At 38.4% G+C, this 21,200-nt stretch overlaps 1 protein-coding gene across 2 annotated transcripts in view; it reads right to left on the reverse strand.

Moving 5' to 3' along the window:
* Positions 1-8,376: 8,376 nt before the first annotated feature.
* The window catches only part of TUBGCP3 (tubulin gamma complex component 3), an 85,030-nt gene continuing 72,206 nt past the window's right edge, over positions 8,377-21,200 (reverse strand). For both annotated transcript variants that reach the window (XM_019644831.1, XM_019644832.1), the window contains exons 20-22: positions 17,714-17,854; positions 11,022-11,138; positions 8,377-9,513 (exon numbers count right to left, since the gene is read on the reverse strand). In XM_019644831.1, coding sequence (XP_019500376.1) covers positions 9,355-9,513; positions 11,022-11,138; positions 17,714-17,854 — 417 coding nt within the window. In that variant the 3' untranslated portion in view covers positions 8,377-9,354. The remainder of the gene's footprint in view (positions 9,514-11,021; positions 11,139-17,713; positions 17,855-21,200) is intronic.

Consider the following 21,200-nt stretch of genomic DNA (forward strand, 5'->3'; position numbering starts at 1 on the left):
AAAAGGACAGCAACTTGTCTGTTCCCCTTCCCCAATGCCCCAATGCTGTTCCCCTCCCCCAATTCCCTAATAAAATCTTTAAAAAAATAAAGTGTATATCATGATGATTTGACATATGTATACATTGTGAAAGGATTCCCATCTAGTTAACTTACACATCTGTTACCTCACATATTCATCATTTTTAATTTCTACTATTTTACACAGACAAATTGACGTCTGGAAGTCAATAAAAAAAATACAAGACACATCAAAAAGCAAGAAAATGTGCTCCACCAACAAGACAAGAAATAGTCAATAGAACCAAACCTGGAAATGACTCAGATATTAGAATTTCAGAGAGAAACTTGAAAATAACTGACGGATATGTTAAAGAATCTAGAAAAGCAGGTGGCATTATCCATGAACAGAACCAAATGGAAATGCTAGAAATAAAAAATATGGTATCAGAGAAGAACCCTCTTTATGGGCTTATTTGCAGACTGGAAGTAACACAGCAAACAATCAGTGAACTTGAAGATATGTGAACAGAAATTATCCAAACAGAAACGTAAGGGAATAAATAGAGTGGGGGAAGAAATAGAACTTCTAACATTTCTGGGTAAATATTAGCAACCCAACATACATATAATTGGGATCCCAGCAGGAGGAGAGAGAGGATTGGGGCACAAAAACATCTGAAGAAATAATGGGCAAGGATATTGACAAAATAATAGAGAACCAAAATCCAAGAAGCTTGGTAAACCCAAAGCAGGAAAAATGCAAAGACAACCATCTCAGGCACATCAAACTGTCAAAAACCAGGGATAAAGATTAAATCTGAAAAACAGCCAGAAAAAAAGAAAAAAAGCACATACAGGAGAATGAAGATAAAAATTACTACTGACTTAACTGAAATAAAGGAGGCCAGAATATGACAAAACACGAAGTTTAAAGTGATGAAAGTGTCAACCTAGATTTCCATATCTAGCAAAAATATTCTTCAAAAATGAAAGCATGTCAAAGAGGTGCCCCTTTCCTTCTAAGGGACATACCCCCCCCCCACTCCATCCCCCAACCACCACCACACACACACATTTTCTCTCAGGACAACTCATGGCTGTGCATGACTTGTGTCCTTCCAACATACAGACTGTGTCATACCACCAGTGTCAATCTGTATTTTAAATATTAACAAAGCATGCCTTTTATTTTGGTTTTATAGTTGAAAAATAATATAAGTTCTGAGCCTTCAGACTAGGACAGCAGGGTGTCCTGATGGAGGAACCCTGCAACCCCTGGTGGGGACAAATGCAGCCTGTCAGGCTCTCTGGTGTCCCTCAGGGGTGACAGGGTTAGATTATCAGTGGAAGCTGGCAAACTCATGTGAGAGAAGACAGTCTGAAGCTTTCGTCAGCAACATTAATCTCCACTCCAGGCAAGTTGCTATGCGATATTCCCTCACTGCATTTTTATTAAACCCTTAAGCCCAAAATAAAGGCAGAAAAATACAAATGCTCTTCTTGAAGAGACACCTGGCAACACGTCCACAGAACAATATCCATAATCACTTAGCCAAATTTCCATACCATTTAACTCAATTTTTGGAAAGCAGACGTATATTTTCGGAGTGCAGCAAGATCTGTAATTTATGCTTCTCTTTCCTCTCCTCCCGGAGCTCCACGTCCATGCGCTCCCCTCACTGAGCTTGGAGATGTGCTTCTGAGCAGGGCAGAGGCTGGACTGGGCTGCCCAGGGTGCTGGGGCCCCGGAGCAGAGGCGGCAGCAGCTGGAGTGGTAATGCCTTCCTGACACAGGCCAACATGGTAGGAGGGGCTGGTCTGGATCTCAGCCTGCTTGTTCCCAGCTAGGCACCCAAGCAGGTCACAGCCCAGCAAGGGGTGGTCTCTGATGGCCGCAGTGGGACCAAAGAGGAGTTCCACTTGGTGGCCTACTCCTGCCACTTCACCTCCTTAACCTGGGTCTCCCCAAATTACACGGGAATGGAAATCCCCTCTGGGGTGGCTATGCATGCAAAGGTAAACTGTAGGAGGTGCCTGGTGCACATCAGGTGCTGTGGCTATTTTGGAAACTATGGCTCCTGCGCAGAGGTCACTGCAGCCCAACGAGCCTGGAACAAAATCTTCGCACTCTGGGAAGCCATGGCGCAAAGGTCTCAGGTGAGGCTGTGTCCCTGGGGTCCCCAGGTGACACCGAAGGCATCTTCAGACACGCGGCTGTCTGGCCATTGATGCAATAGGTTCTTAAAAGCCGGGGTTAGTGCCGCTTACTCCCCAGAGTGGCGGAAAGCCTCCGGGTGGAGCAGTCCCCTCCCAGATGGGCCACGCTTGGGCCTCGCTGACACAAAGAAAGCTCACAGACCTGGATCTGCAGACTTCAAATGTGTCTTTAAATATCTCCAAACTGTGTTATAGAGAACAATTTGTGGAGAGCTTGTGGTGTTTTTAAACAGTGGAAAGATGACAAGCTGAAAACACACACGAATTAAAAAATATTACTTGTTCTTCAGTGCAATTTAGGATACAACCTGAACTGAAAGCGTGAACATCCCAGAATATATTGTTGCTCTAAGGTGTGGTGATTCAAAGCACCCTTCCAATTGCAGACGCTCTTCACCTCCAGCATCTGATAAGCTCTCCACCACTGATCCTGCCTTTCCAGAAAGCTTGCTGGTTGAGCCACACACACCCCATCTGGAACATGGGCTTGGGCTTCCAAGAAGCACCTTTCAGCGGCATTGTTCTGCAGGACACAGCACATGCAGTGATAAGAGCCAGTCTGTGGCGCTGTGTTCTCAACAGCAAGGTTCCTAGGACTGTGGGGATAGCTGCTGCCCGGCAGCCTACGCATCTTGTGCCCAGGGACCCCAATTGAGGAGTCACCACGCTGGCAGAGGGCTGGGATGGCGTGGCACACCGACACCCGGGGATCCCACACGGGCAGCTCCATTTTATTGCTGCAACCTTGGCCCGAAAGAGGTAAGGCTGAAGATTCAGATTCCCCCACACCCAGGATTGAAGGTTTGGGCCACATAGTAAGGCAAGCCACCAACATCAGTCAAAGTGATGCCTGTGGGTGGGGAATTGACAATGAACAGTGGAAGAGGGAGAGGATGACCAGTCACAGCCTTGCACACGGTGATGAGTGGGATTCACCTCACTCACCACCTTCTTCTGATATTTCCCTCAGAAAGAGAGGCTCAAGGGAACTTAAGGAAACCACTCCCCAAACTTGTAGAGGGGAGATAGAGCTATGGACCGTGAGAATGGGCCTCTCAGATCTTCACCTATGGGAATGTCAGACCTGAGGCCTGGATGCCATGCTCTAAAACCCATCATGGCCTTCACGCTGTGGTCATGCTTCTATGGGCCTCTACCAGCCCACAACAGAGAGTTTCCATATAGGCCCATCCTTGAAGACACAGGGCTCCTTTGATAGGTAACTAGCTCTGATGCTTTGCCAAACGTCCTCTGAACCAGACTGCAGTGGGAAACTCTTCCGCCCAACTGTCCTTCCCTCCTACCCTTCCTCACGAGGATCTGCTGGCTTTCCCAGGCTTCACCGAATCCCTCCCCATTGTCCCTCTCAGGTATCCCTCCCAATACATCTTTCACATATCTAATTCCATCTGCTTCTTGGAGGATCCCGACACAGGTACACAGAAAATCCAATGAACCTACAGAGAAACTATTAGAATAGACAATTGCTAAGATAATTTAGTAAGACTTCAGGATACAAAATCAATATATAAAAAGTGTTTGCATTTTGTTATCAGTAACAGGTAAAAAATTATATCTTAAAGAAAGATGCCATTTACAATAGTATTTAAAAAAAGAAAGCCCCTCAGACTCAATCTAACAAAAGTTGTGCAAACCCATCATGAAGAAATTTATAGAATTTTGAAAGACATTAAGAAAGGCCTAAGTAAACACATAGGATATACTATGGTCATAGATTGGAAGAATCAATATTATAAATATTTCACCTTTTTCCAAATTGATTTATTGATAGAGTACAATCCTAATCAAAATACCATTTTTTTTCCTTTTTTTGGTGGTAGGGACTGGATTCCAAAATTTATATGAAAGGAAAAAAAAAGTCAGAAATAGCCAAGGCATTCTTGAAGAAAAATAAGAAGTTTGAAGCACTCTCCTTATGATATACCAATCTCTATTATAAGACTATAGAAATTTAGACAGTCTTATATTGATGCAAGGAGAGAAAATTTGACCAATGGGAGAAAAAACATGAACATATAGATTTTTGCTTTATGACAGAGGTGGTATTTCAGATTAGACTTTTCAATTATTGGTGCCTAGAAATTGGATACATTTATGTAAAATAAATGAAACTGGACTCCTACCTCACACCATGTGTAAAAATTCATTCCATGCAAATTAAAAACAAAATGTGAAAGACAAAACTATTAAGGTTTTAGAATAAACTATAAGAGACCATCTCCCATGATTTCAGGGTTGAGAAATATTTCTTAAGCAAAACACATTTGCCAACCAAAAATTTTTATAAAACATCAAGGTCGGTAGATGGTTCTATACTGAAATTTAAAATAAGAGAAGACAACACAAAGAAAGAGTACCAGAAATTGAAGACGATATGTGCAATATATATAACTGTAACAAAAGATGAGTATATAAAATATATGAAGAACTCCTATAAATCAATAACAAACCTTCAAAAGGCAAACGAGTCTTCAAAAAGTGCAAAAAACAGGAACCAACAATTCAAAAATGGGAAAATTCAAATAACCAATAAATATATTAGAACATATCCAACCTAAGCAATATTTTAAAAATAGAAATTAAAGTCACAACATACCGTCACATAGCAAACAGACAGGCAAACCTTTAAAGTCTGGCAATACCAAGTGTTCCAGGATACTGAGCAAAGGAAACTTTCATCCACTAGGGGTAGGAATGTAATTTGGCACATTTTCTAAAACAGTTTGACACTATGTAATGAAGTTGAAGTTACCCTATCACTAGCAATTCCACTTCTGGTTTACTCTCAAAAAATTCTTCACTATGTGCCCAAGGAAATACGTTTAAGAATGTTCACAGAAGCAATGTTTATAATAGATAAAACTTGCAAATCATCCAAACACCCATGAGCCATAGAATGGCTGATCAAACTGTGGCATGATCAAAACATGAAACACAAGCACACCTCAGAGATACAGCGGGTTTGGTTCCAGACCACAATAAAGCAAATATTGCAATAAAGCGAGTCACACGCATTTTTTGGTTTCCTGGTGAATAAAAGTTCTGTTTATACTATACCATAGTCTATTCAGTGTCCAATAGCATTATATCTAAAAAAACAATGTACATAATTTAAAAATATTACTAAAAGTGCTAACCAACATCTGAGCCTCCAGCGAGTCACAATCTTTTTGCCGCTGGTGGGCTTACCTTCAACTTGTAAAAACCACAGTATTTGCGAAGTTCAATAAGGCAAAGCACAATAAAATGAGGTATGCCTCTAGTACATAGCAATGGGTGAACTTTAGTTACAACCAGAGGTATCAGTTATTAACTTGACACTTAAATTTTAGGTATCAATGTGATCGCACATATAAAATATTGAAATAAAGATTCCACCAACAATCGATTGTTGTTAGAAGTGTATACACAGGTGGTAAAATTATAAAGAAAAGCGAGGGAGTGACTGCCACAAAAATCAGGGTGACTTACTTGCACAGAGAGAACAGGAAACATTGGGTTGTCGGAAAAGTCATGACACATTTTTGCAACGAAAAACAGAAAAAATACGTCATGACTTTTCTGACAACCCAATATAATCAGTCGAGTCAAAAGGGAGGTCCCAAGGTTACTAGGAATGTTCCACATTTTAAACTAGGAGGTAGGACCATGGCTCCTGGCATTATAATTAAGCTTTAAACTCTACATGTCTTAAATGCATTCAAAACTTATAGAAAAATACCCATATAACCCAAAGCTGCTTCTTTCAAACAAATCAGTAAAATTGACAAACAAGTACTCCAATGAAAGAGTCCTTGTCAAAACCACCTTCTTGCCAAGCACAATGATCAATTCTCTATCATAATGGAACTCTGCCTTTCAGCAGCATTCTCGAGTTGACCACTGATTTCTTGCAACACCATTCTCTTGGCTCCTGTGAGACTCCCACCATGCTCCTGCTCAGCCTCTCAATGTTGGGAGTACTTCAGGCCTGGTCCTGAATCTTCTCTGTACTTTTTCCCTAAGCAATCCCATTGAATTCCGTGCCTTCAAATACTGCTTATATGTTGATGATCCCCAAATGAGTATCTCTAGCCCAGGCCTCTCTGAATCCCAGACTCACATCTGTTCGTTTCGCTCATCTAGGGCTGGCCCTCCATCATCAATTCTACAGAACTCTAATGGGAAGATGGGGATAGGAGGCTTGTCCCTGCTATTTGTAGCTACAGCTGCAAGCAGTCCATGTTCACCATGGCCCACAAGCTCAATCCACAGCTCCAACTGTCCACAGATCTACACAGGTGGTGGTTTGTGGTAACACTTGTCTCTTCACATAGACTTTGTGTCGTCACTCAATTTGAGTATGACTGTGGCTTTAATGTAAGTGCTCTTTTCCTAATAAGTGGATTTTCAAGTTGGCTGTACCCTTCTGTTCTATATTTTGAAGTCTGGAGGACACACTGTCCATAGGGAGGGGACTCACAATGCCACATGAATTCTGCTGGTGACACATAGCCAAGGAGAAGAGGCAGGCCTATTCCGCTCTGCAGTCAAGCCTATTAACACAACAGGACATGAGGGAGACAAGTCCTTTCAACCTGAGAATAACTGTGCCTTCAGCCACTGCAACTGAACCTCCTGGGTGGAAGAGGCATCCTCAGTGACAGAAAAGCTAGGTTAAAGCTTATTTGAGCTGCCCAGGAGGCCAAGAGAATTCACTCTACCAGCACTCAAGAATGCGTTAAAAACCTGCTATGAGTCACACTCTAAGCAGTTATCTCTAATCTTTACAATAACCCTGAAGGTTACAATGATTATCACTCTCTGAAGTGACCATCCCAGGGCCATGCCATGGGTATCTGCCTCCTGAGCCAATTTATACCCGCTGGGGCAGTCTCCCATTGTAACCACCCAGTGTGGGGGGCCCCCTACTCATCAAACCATTTGCTGATTCTGGTTGATGGGGCCCAACTCTGTGACAGGCCTATTAGTAACAACTCCAGTGGGTCTGAAATAAATTCTTCCAAGGCCTCATCTCCCCACCACCCCAGGCTGCCCTGACCCCCTGTCTTCCAGTCCCACTGCTCTGTTCTGGGGTGAGACCTGCAGCCTGGCCCTGCCAGGACTGTCCTGGCTCCATAGAGGGACCCCCTTCTCAGAAGCTCCTCCATAACCCACAAATCTGCCCTAATCACTTGATGGCTCCTAGGTTCAGATGGAGTTTTAGTCCCCAAGGTAGAATTTTCTAGAGTGGCTTCTACTGAGGATTAACCTCTGGAGAAGACTTCAAATAAAATCAAAGCAGGTTCTAAGATCAAAAATCTTTGGGAAATTTCTCTTGGAGATGCACACTATACCATCATTCCTGGGAAGTTTGCCTAGAGAAATCTGCTTCAAATTTCTGATTTCATGGATTTTTAAATTAAATTTATATCCTAAGAAGTTGACTTTCACCTTGGTTTCCTTTCTGCATAGCCAGGACTCCTGAAATCCCCTTTTATTTTAAAGGGACTCTACGCCCAAAGAAATCAGATGTGGGTATCAGATAACTAAAAGGACATAGTCGTCCCTAGGTATCTGCGGGCGATTGGTTCCAGAATCCCTCCCTATACTAAAATCGAGTCGCTTATATAAAACGGCGTAATATTTGCATACAGCCTATGCACATCCTCCTATACACTTTAAAACATCTCTGCATTACTTATAATACATAATGTAATGTAAATGCTGTATAAATGGTTGTTATACTGTATTGTTTAGGGAATACAGTATAACAACCATTTATACAGCATTTACATTGTGCTATATATGACAAGAAAAAAACATCTGTACATGTTCAGTTAAGAGGCAACCATGGTAGGCCTGGCTACATAGTACATGTCAGCAGCAATGTAACTTCTTTTTAGTTTTGGTATTTTTGATTCGTGGTTGGTTGAATCTGCAGATATAGAACCGGCTGATACTGAGGGCCAACAGCACCGTGCAGGCACTGAGTGGTGGTATCCCTTTATATTGAAATGTGCACACAGTCTAATTTCTTGGTTTCACTGATGAAATAATTCATATACTGAAGCACATTAAAGCAAACTCTCTCAACCTCTGTCCCGTAAACATGGCAAGTGAACTGTGTCTCCACAGACTATTCAACGAACAACCAATACATGTGAAAGATAATTGCTTTTAATTTTCTAAGTCTTCACTTATGCAACATAATAAAGGCAGATTTATGTAACTTGATATGACATTTTTACAAAAACATTTCCTTCCAACACCTGGTCAGTAGTATATAAATATTTACAATGAAAAAATAGGCAAGGAAAAAGGAAATCTTCATTATTCAAGTCAATTTTTTTCCAATGCTTATCAGAATTTTGAAAATAAAATACTTCATTAACTTTCTAGTCATCCATATTTACACACTGCTTTAGCTGATGGTTTAAAAAAATCTAGGTTTAAGGATGTTTTTGTTCCACATCACTCCTACTTTGTTCTACACTATTTTATAACTTATCTGAAAGAGTAAATTAAATATAAAAATGTAAACTTTGAAGGAAGAGAAAAGAAGAATAAACATGTGTAAATGCACTAAGATATAAAGGTTCTTACAGAGGTTAATATTTTACAACACTAAAAACCAAAATAAAATGTTCTATATATTTCCTTAGTAGAGACATTTTGTTTTGATTTAATCTGATTATATTAACAAAAATTGCCTCTAAAGAGGATGTTAAAAAAATAGCAATGACATTACCATCTTAATTGATGAATATCCTTTGCCCTAATTCTCTCTAACTGATTTTTTTGAAAAGTGACATATATAAATTATATCATGGAGAGCTTAAGAAGCTTCAACAACGTGTGATATCTTTTAAATATGAAGATTTTAAAAAAGAAATGTGAATAGTGCAAACCAGCCTATTTAACTTAGTGCTATTACAAATATTTTCAACTCCAATGTATACAAACATGACTTTGATTCTACCAGACGCCATGCCATTGAAACACTGAAGTATTTGTGGGCAGAAATGGTGGATGCCCGCAGCATGCCAGTCGCCTTGAGAATTTAAATGTGAATGTTTATGTCAGATAACATAATTTATAGCATTTGCAGCTCCCTGAGCAGCTAGGGAACGCTTCAGGTGTGGGAACTGCGCCGCCCTCTCGTGCCCAGGGACACGCGAAGTCTTGGCTCTCTGGCTTTATAATGCTCATTAAAGTCCAACCGAAAGCTAAGAAACCGGAGACTTTCATCAGGACTAGTCGTCAGCAACACCAAAAACTGCTGCACAATCCCCTAAAAAGAAACAAAAAGAACACAACATTCATTTCAGAAAGGAACTATCCACAAAACAGTGGTCCCCACCTCCCATTTTAATCCTATTTGGGGTTGTTTTTCCTTCCAAACATAAACAGCCACCATGGCAGGTGTCCTGGATGATGAGAACTGCTTCGGGAACTCTATAGTTTACCCACCTAATTGAGCCCATGTTAGGAAGAGATGCGCATTTTCACAAATACAAATTAGCAATCAGTAAATTTTATTTATAAGAGCTAACCAATAGATCTTTCCATTTTTCCCTAAGTTCGTAAGAATAATCAAAACAGCAAAGCAACTGATGTTAAAACATCCTATTCTTTTCATCTTAAAAAAAGTGTTACACTTTTCATCTTTCACATGAGTTACGAAAGAATATTTATTTAACCATAAAGCCCTGATGGGAAACAAATTGAGAACAAAAAAATGGACACATGCTCTAAGCCATATTTTTAGAGTCCCATGCCTTTTTGGATGTTGGGCTGCAGCTGTCATCCTGAAGTGTGGGGCAGAGTGCAGCTGTATGACCTCCTTATCAAGGGGAATTTGTAAAGATGATAAGATGTGACAGAATTTACTCAAACTTTAATATGACAAAATTACTGACTGCTTGTATTCAGGATTGAGTCACTTAATAAGTAGAAACTCCACCCCTGTCAGGCTCCACAGCCTATCACACAGATAACAGACTTTATCTGTTCAAGGTAAATGTTGTTCATCTCTATACTTTCAGGTTTGGAAAAGTCCTTATCTGCAGAGAAAAAAAAAAAATCACCAAAACACCATAATGCTTTCCAAGCTCTAACAGCTGTCACTTTCCCTCTCCTTCCTTCTGAGGGAGTTCCTGAAGAGGTGGTATATGTGGAACTTTTTAAAAGTTCAAGGGTCAATTATAATTTGTCTTTCTAATTAGCTATTAGCAACTGAAAGGGAAAATTCTTCATAAAAATCTTTTCCTCTATATTTCCAATACGAAAATCATATTGAAAAGCAGATGAAATCAGAAACAAACCCCAGAAAATAGAAATAAAGAGCAGAGCACATGGACTGTGTTGATCAGCTTCTCTTGCCGGCAACTTTAGATCTTTCTTCTACCTGAGCTTCACGGCCCAGCTGCTGTGGCTACTGAGCTTCTCACACAAGCAGCCTCCTGCACATATGATCCTGCTGTACCTCCCTGTGCACTTCTCTCCAGCATGCCACACGCTGCTGCCTGACCTCAGAGCTCACAAAGTCTGAGCTGCAGAGCTGCTCCCACCACTGATAACACTAGAATCATCCCAGGCAAGGGTTCCCAGACCTGCACCACAGAGCAGTCAGATCAGAATCTCTGGGAAGGGTCACAGCCAAGGCTGGGAACCACTGCAGGTGTTACTCACAACTACATTGATTGAAATGGCTCCTTTTAAATCATTTTGACAGCCAATTGTCAGTTAGAGAAAACAAGTGATGTGATTTGGACAGCATTTTATTACTCTAATATGCACCTGGTAGAAGTGCGTCAATATTCGCAACTGGGAACACATTTTTGGTATAGATTCTTGAAATTCTTGGATCCTCTTGTTCTCCTCCTCTTCCTCTGCTGCTGTCACTCCCCACTGGCCCTGAAGAATCAGAAGTACCAAATTAAATTAAAATCTGAATGGAAGAAACTGTTAGAGTGGGACTGAGATAAAATGACAGGAGTGGGGAGATGTATGCTTTCTATGCACCTTTGTATTACTAAGAACTTTTATGATAATTTTCTGATGCCAAATTTTTCTCCAGCTTACTTTTTCCAATTAATAAGGTACCTTGGAAATATTTTAAAAGACATAAGATTTATGCGCTCTGAAGAGAAACCAGAGTATTGGAAATATTTTATATTAATAGATATGGTTAACATAGAACTCCCTCATTGTTTTTAATATAGTATTACACTGTATAACATGTAACAATTTAGATAATGTGTCACCGTCTTTTGCTATTACAAACAATGCTATAATAAACAGCCTTGTCTCTTTCTGTCATTTTGCATACATTTTTAAGAGACAGTACACACAAAACTAGAACCAGATGATTCAAAGTACTGGCCACCCCTTAAACCTTGCATTAATTCTTGACTTTAATGGGAATATTTCTTACTATTTCCCCTAAGCATGATGTATTTTTTTGTAATAGAGGTACATCCATCTACTTCTATTTTTTTTTTTTTAAAGATTTTTATTGGGGAATTGGGGGATGGGAACAGTGCTGGGGAATTGGAGAACGGGGAACAGACAAGTTGCTGTCGTTTTGTTCTTCAATCTAGTTGTGGAGGACGTTGCTTCACTGGCCCAAGTTGGCACCATCATTGCGCTCTTCTCTGGCGAGGCAGATCAGTCGCCAGCCTCTGGACGGCCGCTCACTGCGGCTGCTGGCCGCTCACGCTGGCTGCTGGCCACACACGGTAGCCCATGGCAACCCACTGCCACAGAGGCTGCAGCCCACACCGTCGCCGGTGACTCATGGCAGCCCAGCTCCAGGTTGAGCTGTTGTTCAGCATCTTAGCTGTGGAGGGCAGTGTCACTGGCCCTCACATGTGGGATCCGAACCGGGACCCTCTGGCGTCCCAAGCCAGTTCTTAACCATCGCGCCACTCGGCCGGCCCCATCTACTTCTATTTTTAAAAGACTATTCTCAATCAATGGTGAATTTGACCAAATACTTTTTCAGCCGGCATAGATAGAAATCATCAAAGGATTCTTTTCATCAACTGACACAGTGAATTAATAGATTTCCTGCCCCTGCATTCCTGAAATGAACCCTTGTCTTGGCAAATTATTCCTTTAAAATTCTGTTAAATAGTTTCCAGTAATATTTTATGTAATATTTTTTCCATTAATATTTATAATCCAGATTTGGTCTTTCTTTTTGTGTTCTGGTGTCTGCTTCATAAACAGAACTTGGAAAATTTCCTTTTCTATGACTGGAATAATTAACAGAGCACTAGAGTTCATCACTGCAGAATGGTCTCGTAGGATCTCTGGGCCCTGTCCGGCCTGGTGCTTTTTAAGTGGCAGAGCTACTCAACAACTTTATTTCTTGTTTAGCAGTTGTTCTTTTTAGAATTTGCTTTGTCTTCTGGGGTCAATTTTGCACATCTATAGAAAATCATTCATTTCCTTTAGGTATGTAGATTTATTTCCATAGAACTGAGAAAAATCATAGATTTTTTCTCTCTCACATATTCTGTATATTTGTGGTTTCTCCTTCCATTACCTATTAGGTTAGTTAATAGCTCATTTTATTTCCCCACCAGCCCGTGGACTCCCAGAAAGAATGTGCTCTTGAATTTTAATCACTCCTTTTTTTTCTATTTCATTAAGTTTTGCTCTTGTCATTACTAAATGTTTCCCCTGGTCTTCTTTAGGTTTATTTTACTGCTGCTTTTCTAACATCTTGAGTGGGGTTTTCAGTTTACTTACTGTCATTCTCTCTTGTTTATTCATATAAGCATTGAGTATTATGGATTTTATAATTATGTCCTTAGTTATATGCACTTGAGCTTTCATGTCTGAGAGAAACTGAATTATACTTCTAATGTTGATATATGCTTTGATCCATTCTTTTTGTATTTCCTACTTTTTGTTTTATGAATACCGATTCTATATTGTTTCAATATTCATTGTGACTTAACACCTTTTATCATCACAAGGTATCCTTGGTTTACTGCTTTTTGCCCTAAACTGCAACCTGTTTCCTTTGAAGAATTTAATTTGCTTAGTATGCTTTGTCTGTTCTTTTCACTCTATGTCACTTTGTTCTAAGCATCTCTTCTATACCAGACCTTCCCAACTAGTAGGTCTGCCCAGACAATGAGCCCTTTAGTCCTCTAACAAGCCACCCTCAGTGATAAGCAATCCAGTCCACTTACCCAGGACAATCAGGCAAACACTATCTATTACTGAGAGTACTTTTATTAAGTTAATTTAACCTAGTCACCTTGATTGATAGGATGGATAGTATGTCTGGTCTTAGTTCTGTCATTATATATACATGATATGCTTTTTGTTTACCTGAGGGTGATAATCTGTAACTATGGTCTGTGTTTCTCCTCCAACCTGAAAGATTTATATTTTTGTTCTATAGCTAATTTCATAAAACTTATCATTTTCCTCATGTGTTTAACACCCCAACCTGAGTAATAATTATTCTCTCTTTCTGCCACCTGATTTTAGAAGACATTTTCATGTTTATAGCTTTTAATATATTTATACCTGTTTTACTTACTTTATGAGTTTTAAAAAAATCTTGACACTGGGTTTTAAAAGATGATGAAATTACAAAACTTATATTACTTCCTATCTCTTCTTCCCCTACCAACTTGTGTCTTTTATTTTTTAAACATACCATTTTATTGCAGTATAATACATATAAAGGAGCAGAAGAATCCTAAGTGGACAGCATGACAACTGTCACAAGATGAATATACCCAAGCACCACCATCCAGATGGAGAAACACAACATAACCAGTGCCCCAGAAGACCCTCTTGTGGCCCCTTCCAATTACTACCGTCTTCCTCTCCGGGAGGTATTATAGCTATTAGGAATGACGCCTGGGGTGTCTGAGGATGCATTCCTGTTGAGTATATACTAACAGTGAACATGCTGCGTTAGATGTTCCTAAATTCAGCTTTAGTGAACTGCCAAACAGTAAGTATTCCAAAGTGGCTATATAATCTTAACTTCTACCTGTGGGATATGGCAGTTCTCATTTTTCATATCCTCACCAACATTTGCTGTTGTCTGTTTTTAAAATTTTAGTCCTTCTGTTGGGGGTTTAATGTATATCACTGGGGTTTTTAATCTTCATTTACCAGACATTAATGAGGGTGAGTACCTTTTCATAAATTTAAGACCTATTTTCAAGGAGCTGTCTTACTGATTTGTAGGAGCTCTTTATACAGCTGGATGAGCTGTCACTTAAGTGTACATAAATATCTTCTCCCATTTGTCCTTCCTTGAGCCAACACCATTAATTACTGGAACTTTATTTTGAGTCTTGAGTATATATGTATACTGAATTATAAATGTATATCCTCTAATTTTATTCTTGTTCAATATTCTCTTCACTATGTTAGGCCCTATGTATGTCCACATAAATTTTAGAATTAGCTTATCATTTTCTACCAAAAATAAAATAAAATAAACTGCTGTGATTAGAACTGGAATTGCACTGACTCTATATATATCAGCTCTCCAATCCATGAACTTGATACATTTGTCTACTTATTTAGAGTCCCTTTAATATTTCTCAGTGATGCAATGGTCAGCAAACTTTTTTTGTAAAGGGTCAGAGGGCAAATATATTAGGGTTTGCAGGCCATACGGTGTTTGTTGCAATTACTCAATTCTACTTCTATAGCACAAGAGCACAGATAATATGTAAATGAGTGGGCATGGCTGTCCCAATAAAACTTTATCTATAGAAACAGATGGGAGACCAAATCTAGCCTGCAAATCTTAGGATGCCATGCTGTTCTATAATTTTCTGTATGGAGGTCTTGTATATATATTTTATTACATTTTAATGTTCATTTAATGCATTTCTTTTAAAATTTCATTTTGTTTGTTACTGACAGGAAGAAATACAATTGATTTTTGCATAATGACCTTGTTCCTGCTACCTTCATAAATTCAGTTATTAATTCTAGTTATTTATCTAAAGGTCATTTTGGATTTTCTATATCCACAACCATGATTTTTATATAAAAAAAAATGGAGAAGAAAACAATGACAGCTTTCTTTCTTTCATTTTGTATTTCTTTTTCTTGGTTTATAACATTGGCTGGACCACCAATGCAATACTGAATAAAGTGGAGACAGCACCATGTCTCATTCCTACGACCAGGAGGCACTTTTAATACTGCAGCATTAAGCTTATTTTGGTGTACATTTTTCAGACAACCTTTTATCAGACTTTACTTGGTATTAAATGATTTTCTCCATCTATTCAGACGATCGTAATTTTTCATAAAATTTCATCGTAAGTTTGTAAATTGAATTACAATATTTTTATTAGAATGATAAAAGAGCTTTGTATTCTTGTTTGTAACGTCCTATCCATTGATATATCACAGTTTGGTGGTATTTTATTTGGACTTTTACACCCACATTCATGACAGAAACTAGTCCCGAGTAGAGAGCAACAAAGCCATACTTGTCTAAATGCTTTATTTTGTAGATTTGACTTTGGAACCAGATAACTGTTTTAGACAATTAAATTCAGTTTTGTTTTATAAATTAAAGCTATCCCTAAAATGTAAAAGCAAAAATGAACCAACTAATCTAATTGTGTATTGAGTTAGTGGCATAACCATAAGGGAGTAACTATTTCAAGGGGCATTACAACATGGAATCTGATGTACATACCTAGTGGACATACTGTTTAGTAACTATACTGCGGCTAGATTGTTGGCGGTAGTACCAGCATTCTTGTTTTGAAAGAGGTGTGTGTATAGATGTTGTGTGTGTGGAAGGGGGTGGGGGGCGAGTGTTGTCAGCAAATAACCGAGTATGCCAATGTTAGAAATCAAGATTTTCAATGTAAAAGATATAAAAAGAAAGAAAAGTGCTTTAATCCTAAATTTGAATTAGAAATATCATTATAAATGTAGGGATTTTGAGAAGAAAAGTGGAAAGAAATCAGATAAATAAGGACAGGGACTGAGGGAGGAAGAGGACCCTTAGGGAATCCTTTGCCCAAAAGCAGCAAGAGAAGGAAAAAAAAACCCCAAAACGCTGAGAGTGAAGCAGGCAGAGCCAACTTTCATCACACTCAGGATTCATTTACTCAGCACTCTCAGTGTCCTGAAATCTTTTTATGAGTCTTTGCATAATCTTTTTAAAACGTCAGTGAACCTTAGGTCTAAATGATTGCTTCATAAATTATTTTGCCTAGTGAATTTAAATAATTTTTCAGATAAGAGTTTCAGCTTTTAGATGTCCTACTGTATCCCGAAGCATATCTGAATAACATACACTGAATAAACCTGACTTATTATGTAGATCTGTTCCACTCCGACGCTGATGGTTAACAGTCTGGAGAGAGAACCATCAACTTCCACACAACTGGTCACCGTGCTATTATGTCAGAGTGTGAAAATCCTAAAGACTGATTCTGGCAGACTTATATAGTTTAGTATTTACTAGTATTTAGTTTAGTAGGCAGATTCTCTGGGCCATGTGGGCAGTTTTAAACATCACACCAATGGCTAGCATTTATTGAATATTTATTAAGTGCTAAATAATTGACATACTTGTATATTACCACATGTAAGTAAGTAACTCACTACTATTTTACAAAAAGGAAACTACATCTTGGAGCAGTTAAGTCTCTGAAAGGAACAAAGTCAGTGAGTTACATCGAGATTACACTTCAGTCGGCCTGGTAGTTAGGGGTGCCTCTCTGTGTACGCAAGCGCTGACATTTCAAAGTCACAACCATTCTGGGCAGTACAAACGGAGCAAGTACTCCTCTTTCCAAAATATCCTGGAGAAACAACTTGTGCTCTAAGTTGTGCGTTTTCCAAGCTAAACATGATCTTCTATCACTAATTTTAATGGAACAAACACTCAAAAATGAAACTAAATAAAATTTATTATTAACTGAAATTTTTAGTATTAACTGAAAAAATGGTCACCATCCCAAAAATGAGCATCTTGAAGAAGTAAATGATTATACAGATTATATCAAATACAAGAAATCCCATAAACAAACTTGCTCAATAAATCTTCATAATTCAAGGTCACAAGACATAAAATACTTCAGTAAGGTCACTGAAAACAGCTGTAAAAGCAGAAATTAGGTTCCCATATGTATATATGTATCCACCAGTTTCAAATAATAAAGCAATACAGTCGGAGTACCAATCTGAGGGGATACCAATACAGATGGGTATCAGCATCTCAACACTTATTAATGAAAAGTGGCAAGAGATTTGTGACTCTCATGAATATTGTTGTTTTTATTTTTAAAAACATCATGATAGTGATGGTGACCACTCCCTTTAAAACAGCACTTCCTCAGGACTCCAAATGTGAGCACAGTCTCAGCTTTACAAATATTTCAGCAGGAAAATTATTTTTTGTATTTGTGAATATTATGGCAATAAATTCATTATTTAAATTGATAAGTCCCCTAGTATAAACACCATACCTCAATTTCACGCTGCTTCTTTTTCTCTTCAAACTGTAATCGTCTCTGCAATTCTTCTAGAGCAGCTCTGTATATTGCATCTTGAGTATTCTGAAGTTCGATGATTTGATCAAACACAGCTCTCAGTTGGTTTAAAAGTGCCTGAAGAGATAAGACAGCTTTTTATGTAGAGCCCAGAATGCTTATTCCTAAGTTTTTCAAATAAATATTGATAATTAGTAAAAAGATATAAAACGGTATCAACTCACATTCTCAAAGCCCTTACTAGTTGTCCATTCGTTCATTCATTCATTCATTCACTCACTCATTATCAAACATTTACTGAACGCCTACTATGCAAGAGCACTATATCAGATCCTGGCAAAACCCCATAATTCTATATCACCATAGCAACAGCAGTCTGACATATCTCAAGCTCTCTATGCAAATCACCTCCAATCCTAACAACAACCTTACAAACTGGAAGTGTTGCCCCAAGTTTCAAAGCTAGTAGTTAGAGGCTGAGTGAGGAATAGAGCTATTCCATGGATTAGAGAAAAAGAATAGAAAGCACAGATTTCTTTTTCTTTCTTTCTTTTCTTTTTTTTTTTTTTTGGTGACACATACCAAATCCAAACATCAAGACTGTAACAAAGGAAATTCTTAATAAAATATAAAAAACAAATTCAGCAAGGTTTTTGAAAAAAGGGTATCATATTTTATACCAGGAATGAAATGATGGTTTAACACTGGGGGAGAAACACTGTCTTGAGAACATTTCAATGTCACTGTATATAGTTCATTGCTTATAAGTGTTACACAGTATTTTTCAGTATACAACTACCATATTTTCGTTATTCTTTCCCCTACTGCAGCACAGAAAGGAAACAGAAAGAGATCTAAAGCATAAAATCATTTATGTAAATAAAAAATACATCCATGCAAAATACCACATATATACCCGAGGACATAAAGCAGATACGTTGACACTGGTGCCAGCGGTGGGGAAGGATCAAGGGAGAGAAGCTGGGGAGTGGGTAAGGGAATAACATCAAATCAGAAAACATGGGAGGTCTTTCATGGGATGACAACAGTGTGCCATGACTGAAGAAGAGGATTAACTTGATCCTCTGCCATCTCAGGCTTTTAAAAAAAAACTGTTAACAATTTGAGGGGGTAAAAAGATAATTGCAATAGTGCAGAGAAAAAAAAATCATGTGTTAAAATTTAACACTTACTCATGATTTATAAAACATCTAAACAAACTAAGACTAGAAGGGGACCTCCTCAATTTGATAAAGGTCCTATCAGATGTCTTAGCAAACATTGCAGTCAATGTCGCAAGAATTGAACATCTCTTTTATATGTCCGCAGTAAGACACGGAGTCCCACCTGTGCTCCTAGTCAACCCAGCAAATATCCTAAGGCAAGGAAAAGCAACAGAAGGCATACCCTGTGGAAAGAAGCAAACTTTTTCCTTGTAAAAAACAGGATCTAAGCGGCTCTAGAAAATGGAATAAAAAAATGAATAAAAGATCAAAGTAGGGACCAGCCAAGTGACTCAGTTGGTTAAGAGCTCACTCAAGAATGCGAGCTCTGAGCAACAGCGGTTCGTTTCCCGGCCTGAGCTGAGCAGCAGCTGAGCTGCCAACAGGTGGCAAGACAGCTCAGCTAAAAAAAAATAAATAAAAGATCAAAGTAAAGAAATTAATAGCATTCCTACAGACAGCCAAATTCCACAAACGTAGTAATAACTTAATGAAATATTTACAAAATGTTTATCAGATAAATATGGTATAACTAACTATTGAGAAGTATAAAAGAAACCTAGAAAACTGAAGAAGCTCCAAGTTCATGGATGGGAAGATGTAATAAAGCTGATTTGGGGAGAAATTGACACCTAGGGCTAATGCTGTTTTGAAAACAATTTTAGAGTTAGTGAAGACATTTGCAATGCCATTCCCATCACCATCATCTGATGGATGTGTGCTCTATCCTGCTAAAATATTTCCCTCTGTGAAGGAACAGTAATACTTGGGTCCAAATTTCATTTACTAAGTTGTAGCAGCACCATTACCAGTTGAGCTAATGTCTGACACTTCAGTAAAAAAAACCCTGAAATTAGTATTTGCTAAATAACTTCCAGAACAACCTAATTCAAGAGAACTCAGATATTGCAAAATGACAGTTCACATTCTTGCTCATTTACTGCAAGGTACTTGTGGGAAACAACAATGCAGACTCGATTTGGTCACAAGAAGGACCTAACCAAGGACCGCTGTCCCTTCAGTTAGGCAGCTGTGAGAGTCACACAGGAAACACTGTAATATCTGAAAAGTTGTTTGTTCTTTTGGAGGGATCTTGCCTTTTAACAAAAAGGCAAAACAAAAGATAAAGATGGTATATTATTTTGTTTTAATAATGACTTATTTCCTCTAATTTGTTTTTTATTATAGTCAAATAAAAATTTATTATTTTTGGAGCAATTAATCTATGAGGTGATTTACTACTGTTTACTTCAAGCTAAGGGTGCAGTGTGGGCTTCTGTTAGCTATTTGTTCATACAGGATAACTGCAAAAGTGTCTTCGGTGGTGACATCAGTTTACAACAATTTACTGACTCAGGATTTTTCTCAACAATGCAGAAAAATTACAAAAATGTACACACACTCCTGCAACTGTCATGCCACAACTTCCAACATTAAAATTCTGTGTATCAAACAGCCTTGTTTTTCTTACTAAGTGATACAATAAAAATATACTTAATTTATGTCAGTAACAGATTATTTCAATCTGTTTTATATATTGGGTTTCTTAAAAAAACAAAGGACTCTAGTAATTATTTTAAACAAACCATCAAATTAAAAGTAAAACCACCAGCAAGGGACCATTTCAGAAATTATTATTAAGCCTTTAGAACAATGACTCTGTCAATGAAGCCAGTCAGGACCAACTCACATATAAACAGTCTGTTATCACAAGAAAACTATGTTACAGGCAAAAATATTTTCTCCCTTGGCATCTGTTCATATCAGTGGAAATCTTCTAGAGGCAAGAAGTGTGACTATTTAATTTGTTTCATACAGAATATTCATACATGTAAGTGGGCTAAAACTCCTACATTATCAGTTGCATGAGTGTCCTATTTACAATTAGACTGATTTCAGTGTGGATATTAATACTCAGTAGTTCACATGGTTTCTGAAACACTCACACACAAGATGCCTTTTAATAGTTGAAAAACAGTAGCAACTAACACTTATGCAACACAGACTATGATGAACAGTTTAAGTGAATTACATAGTTTAATTCTCATGAATCTATGAAACAGACGAGTATCGCGCCCTTTTTTTTTTTTCTTTTTTTTTAAGATTTTTTTTTATTGGGGAATTGGGGAATGGGAACAGTGCTGGGGAATTGGGGGAAGGGAAACAGACAAGTTGCTGTCGTTTTGTTCTTCAATCTAGTTGTGGAGGACGTTGCTTCACTGGCCCAAGTTGGCACCATC

Source organism: Hipposideros armiger, unplaced genomic scaffold (genome assembly GCF_001890085.2).
Source record: "Hipposideros armiger isolate ML-2016 unplaced genomic scaffold, ASM189008v1 scaffold_91, whole genome shotgun sequence".
In the NCBI taxonomy this organism is placed as follows: Eukaryota; Metazoa; Chordata; class Mammalia; order Chiroptera; family Hipposideridae; genus Hipposideros; species Hipposideros armiger.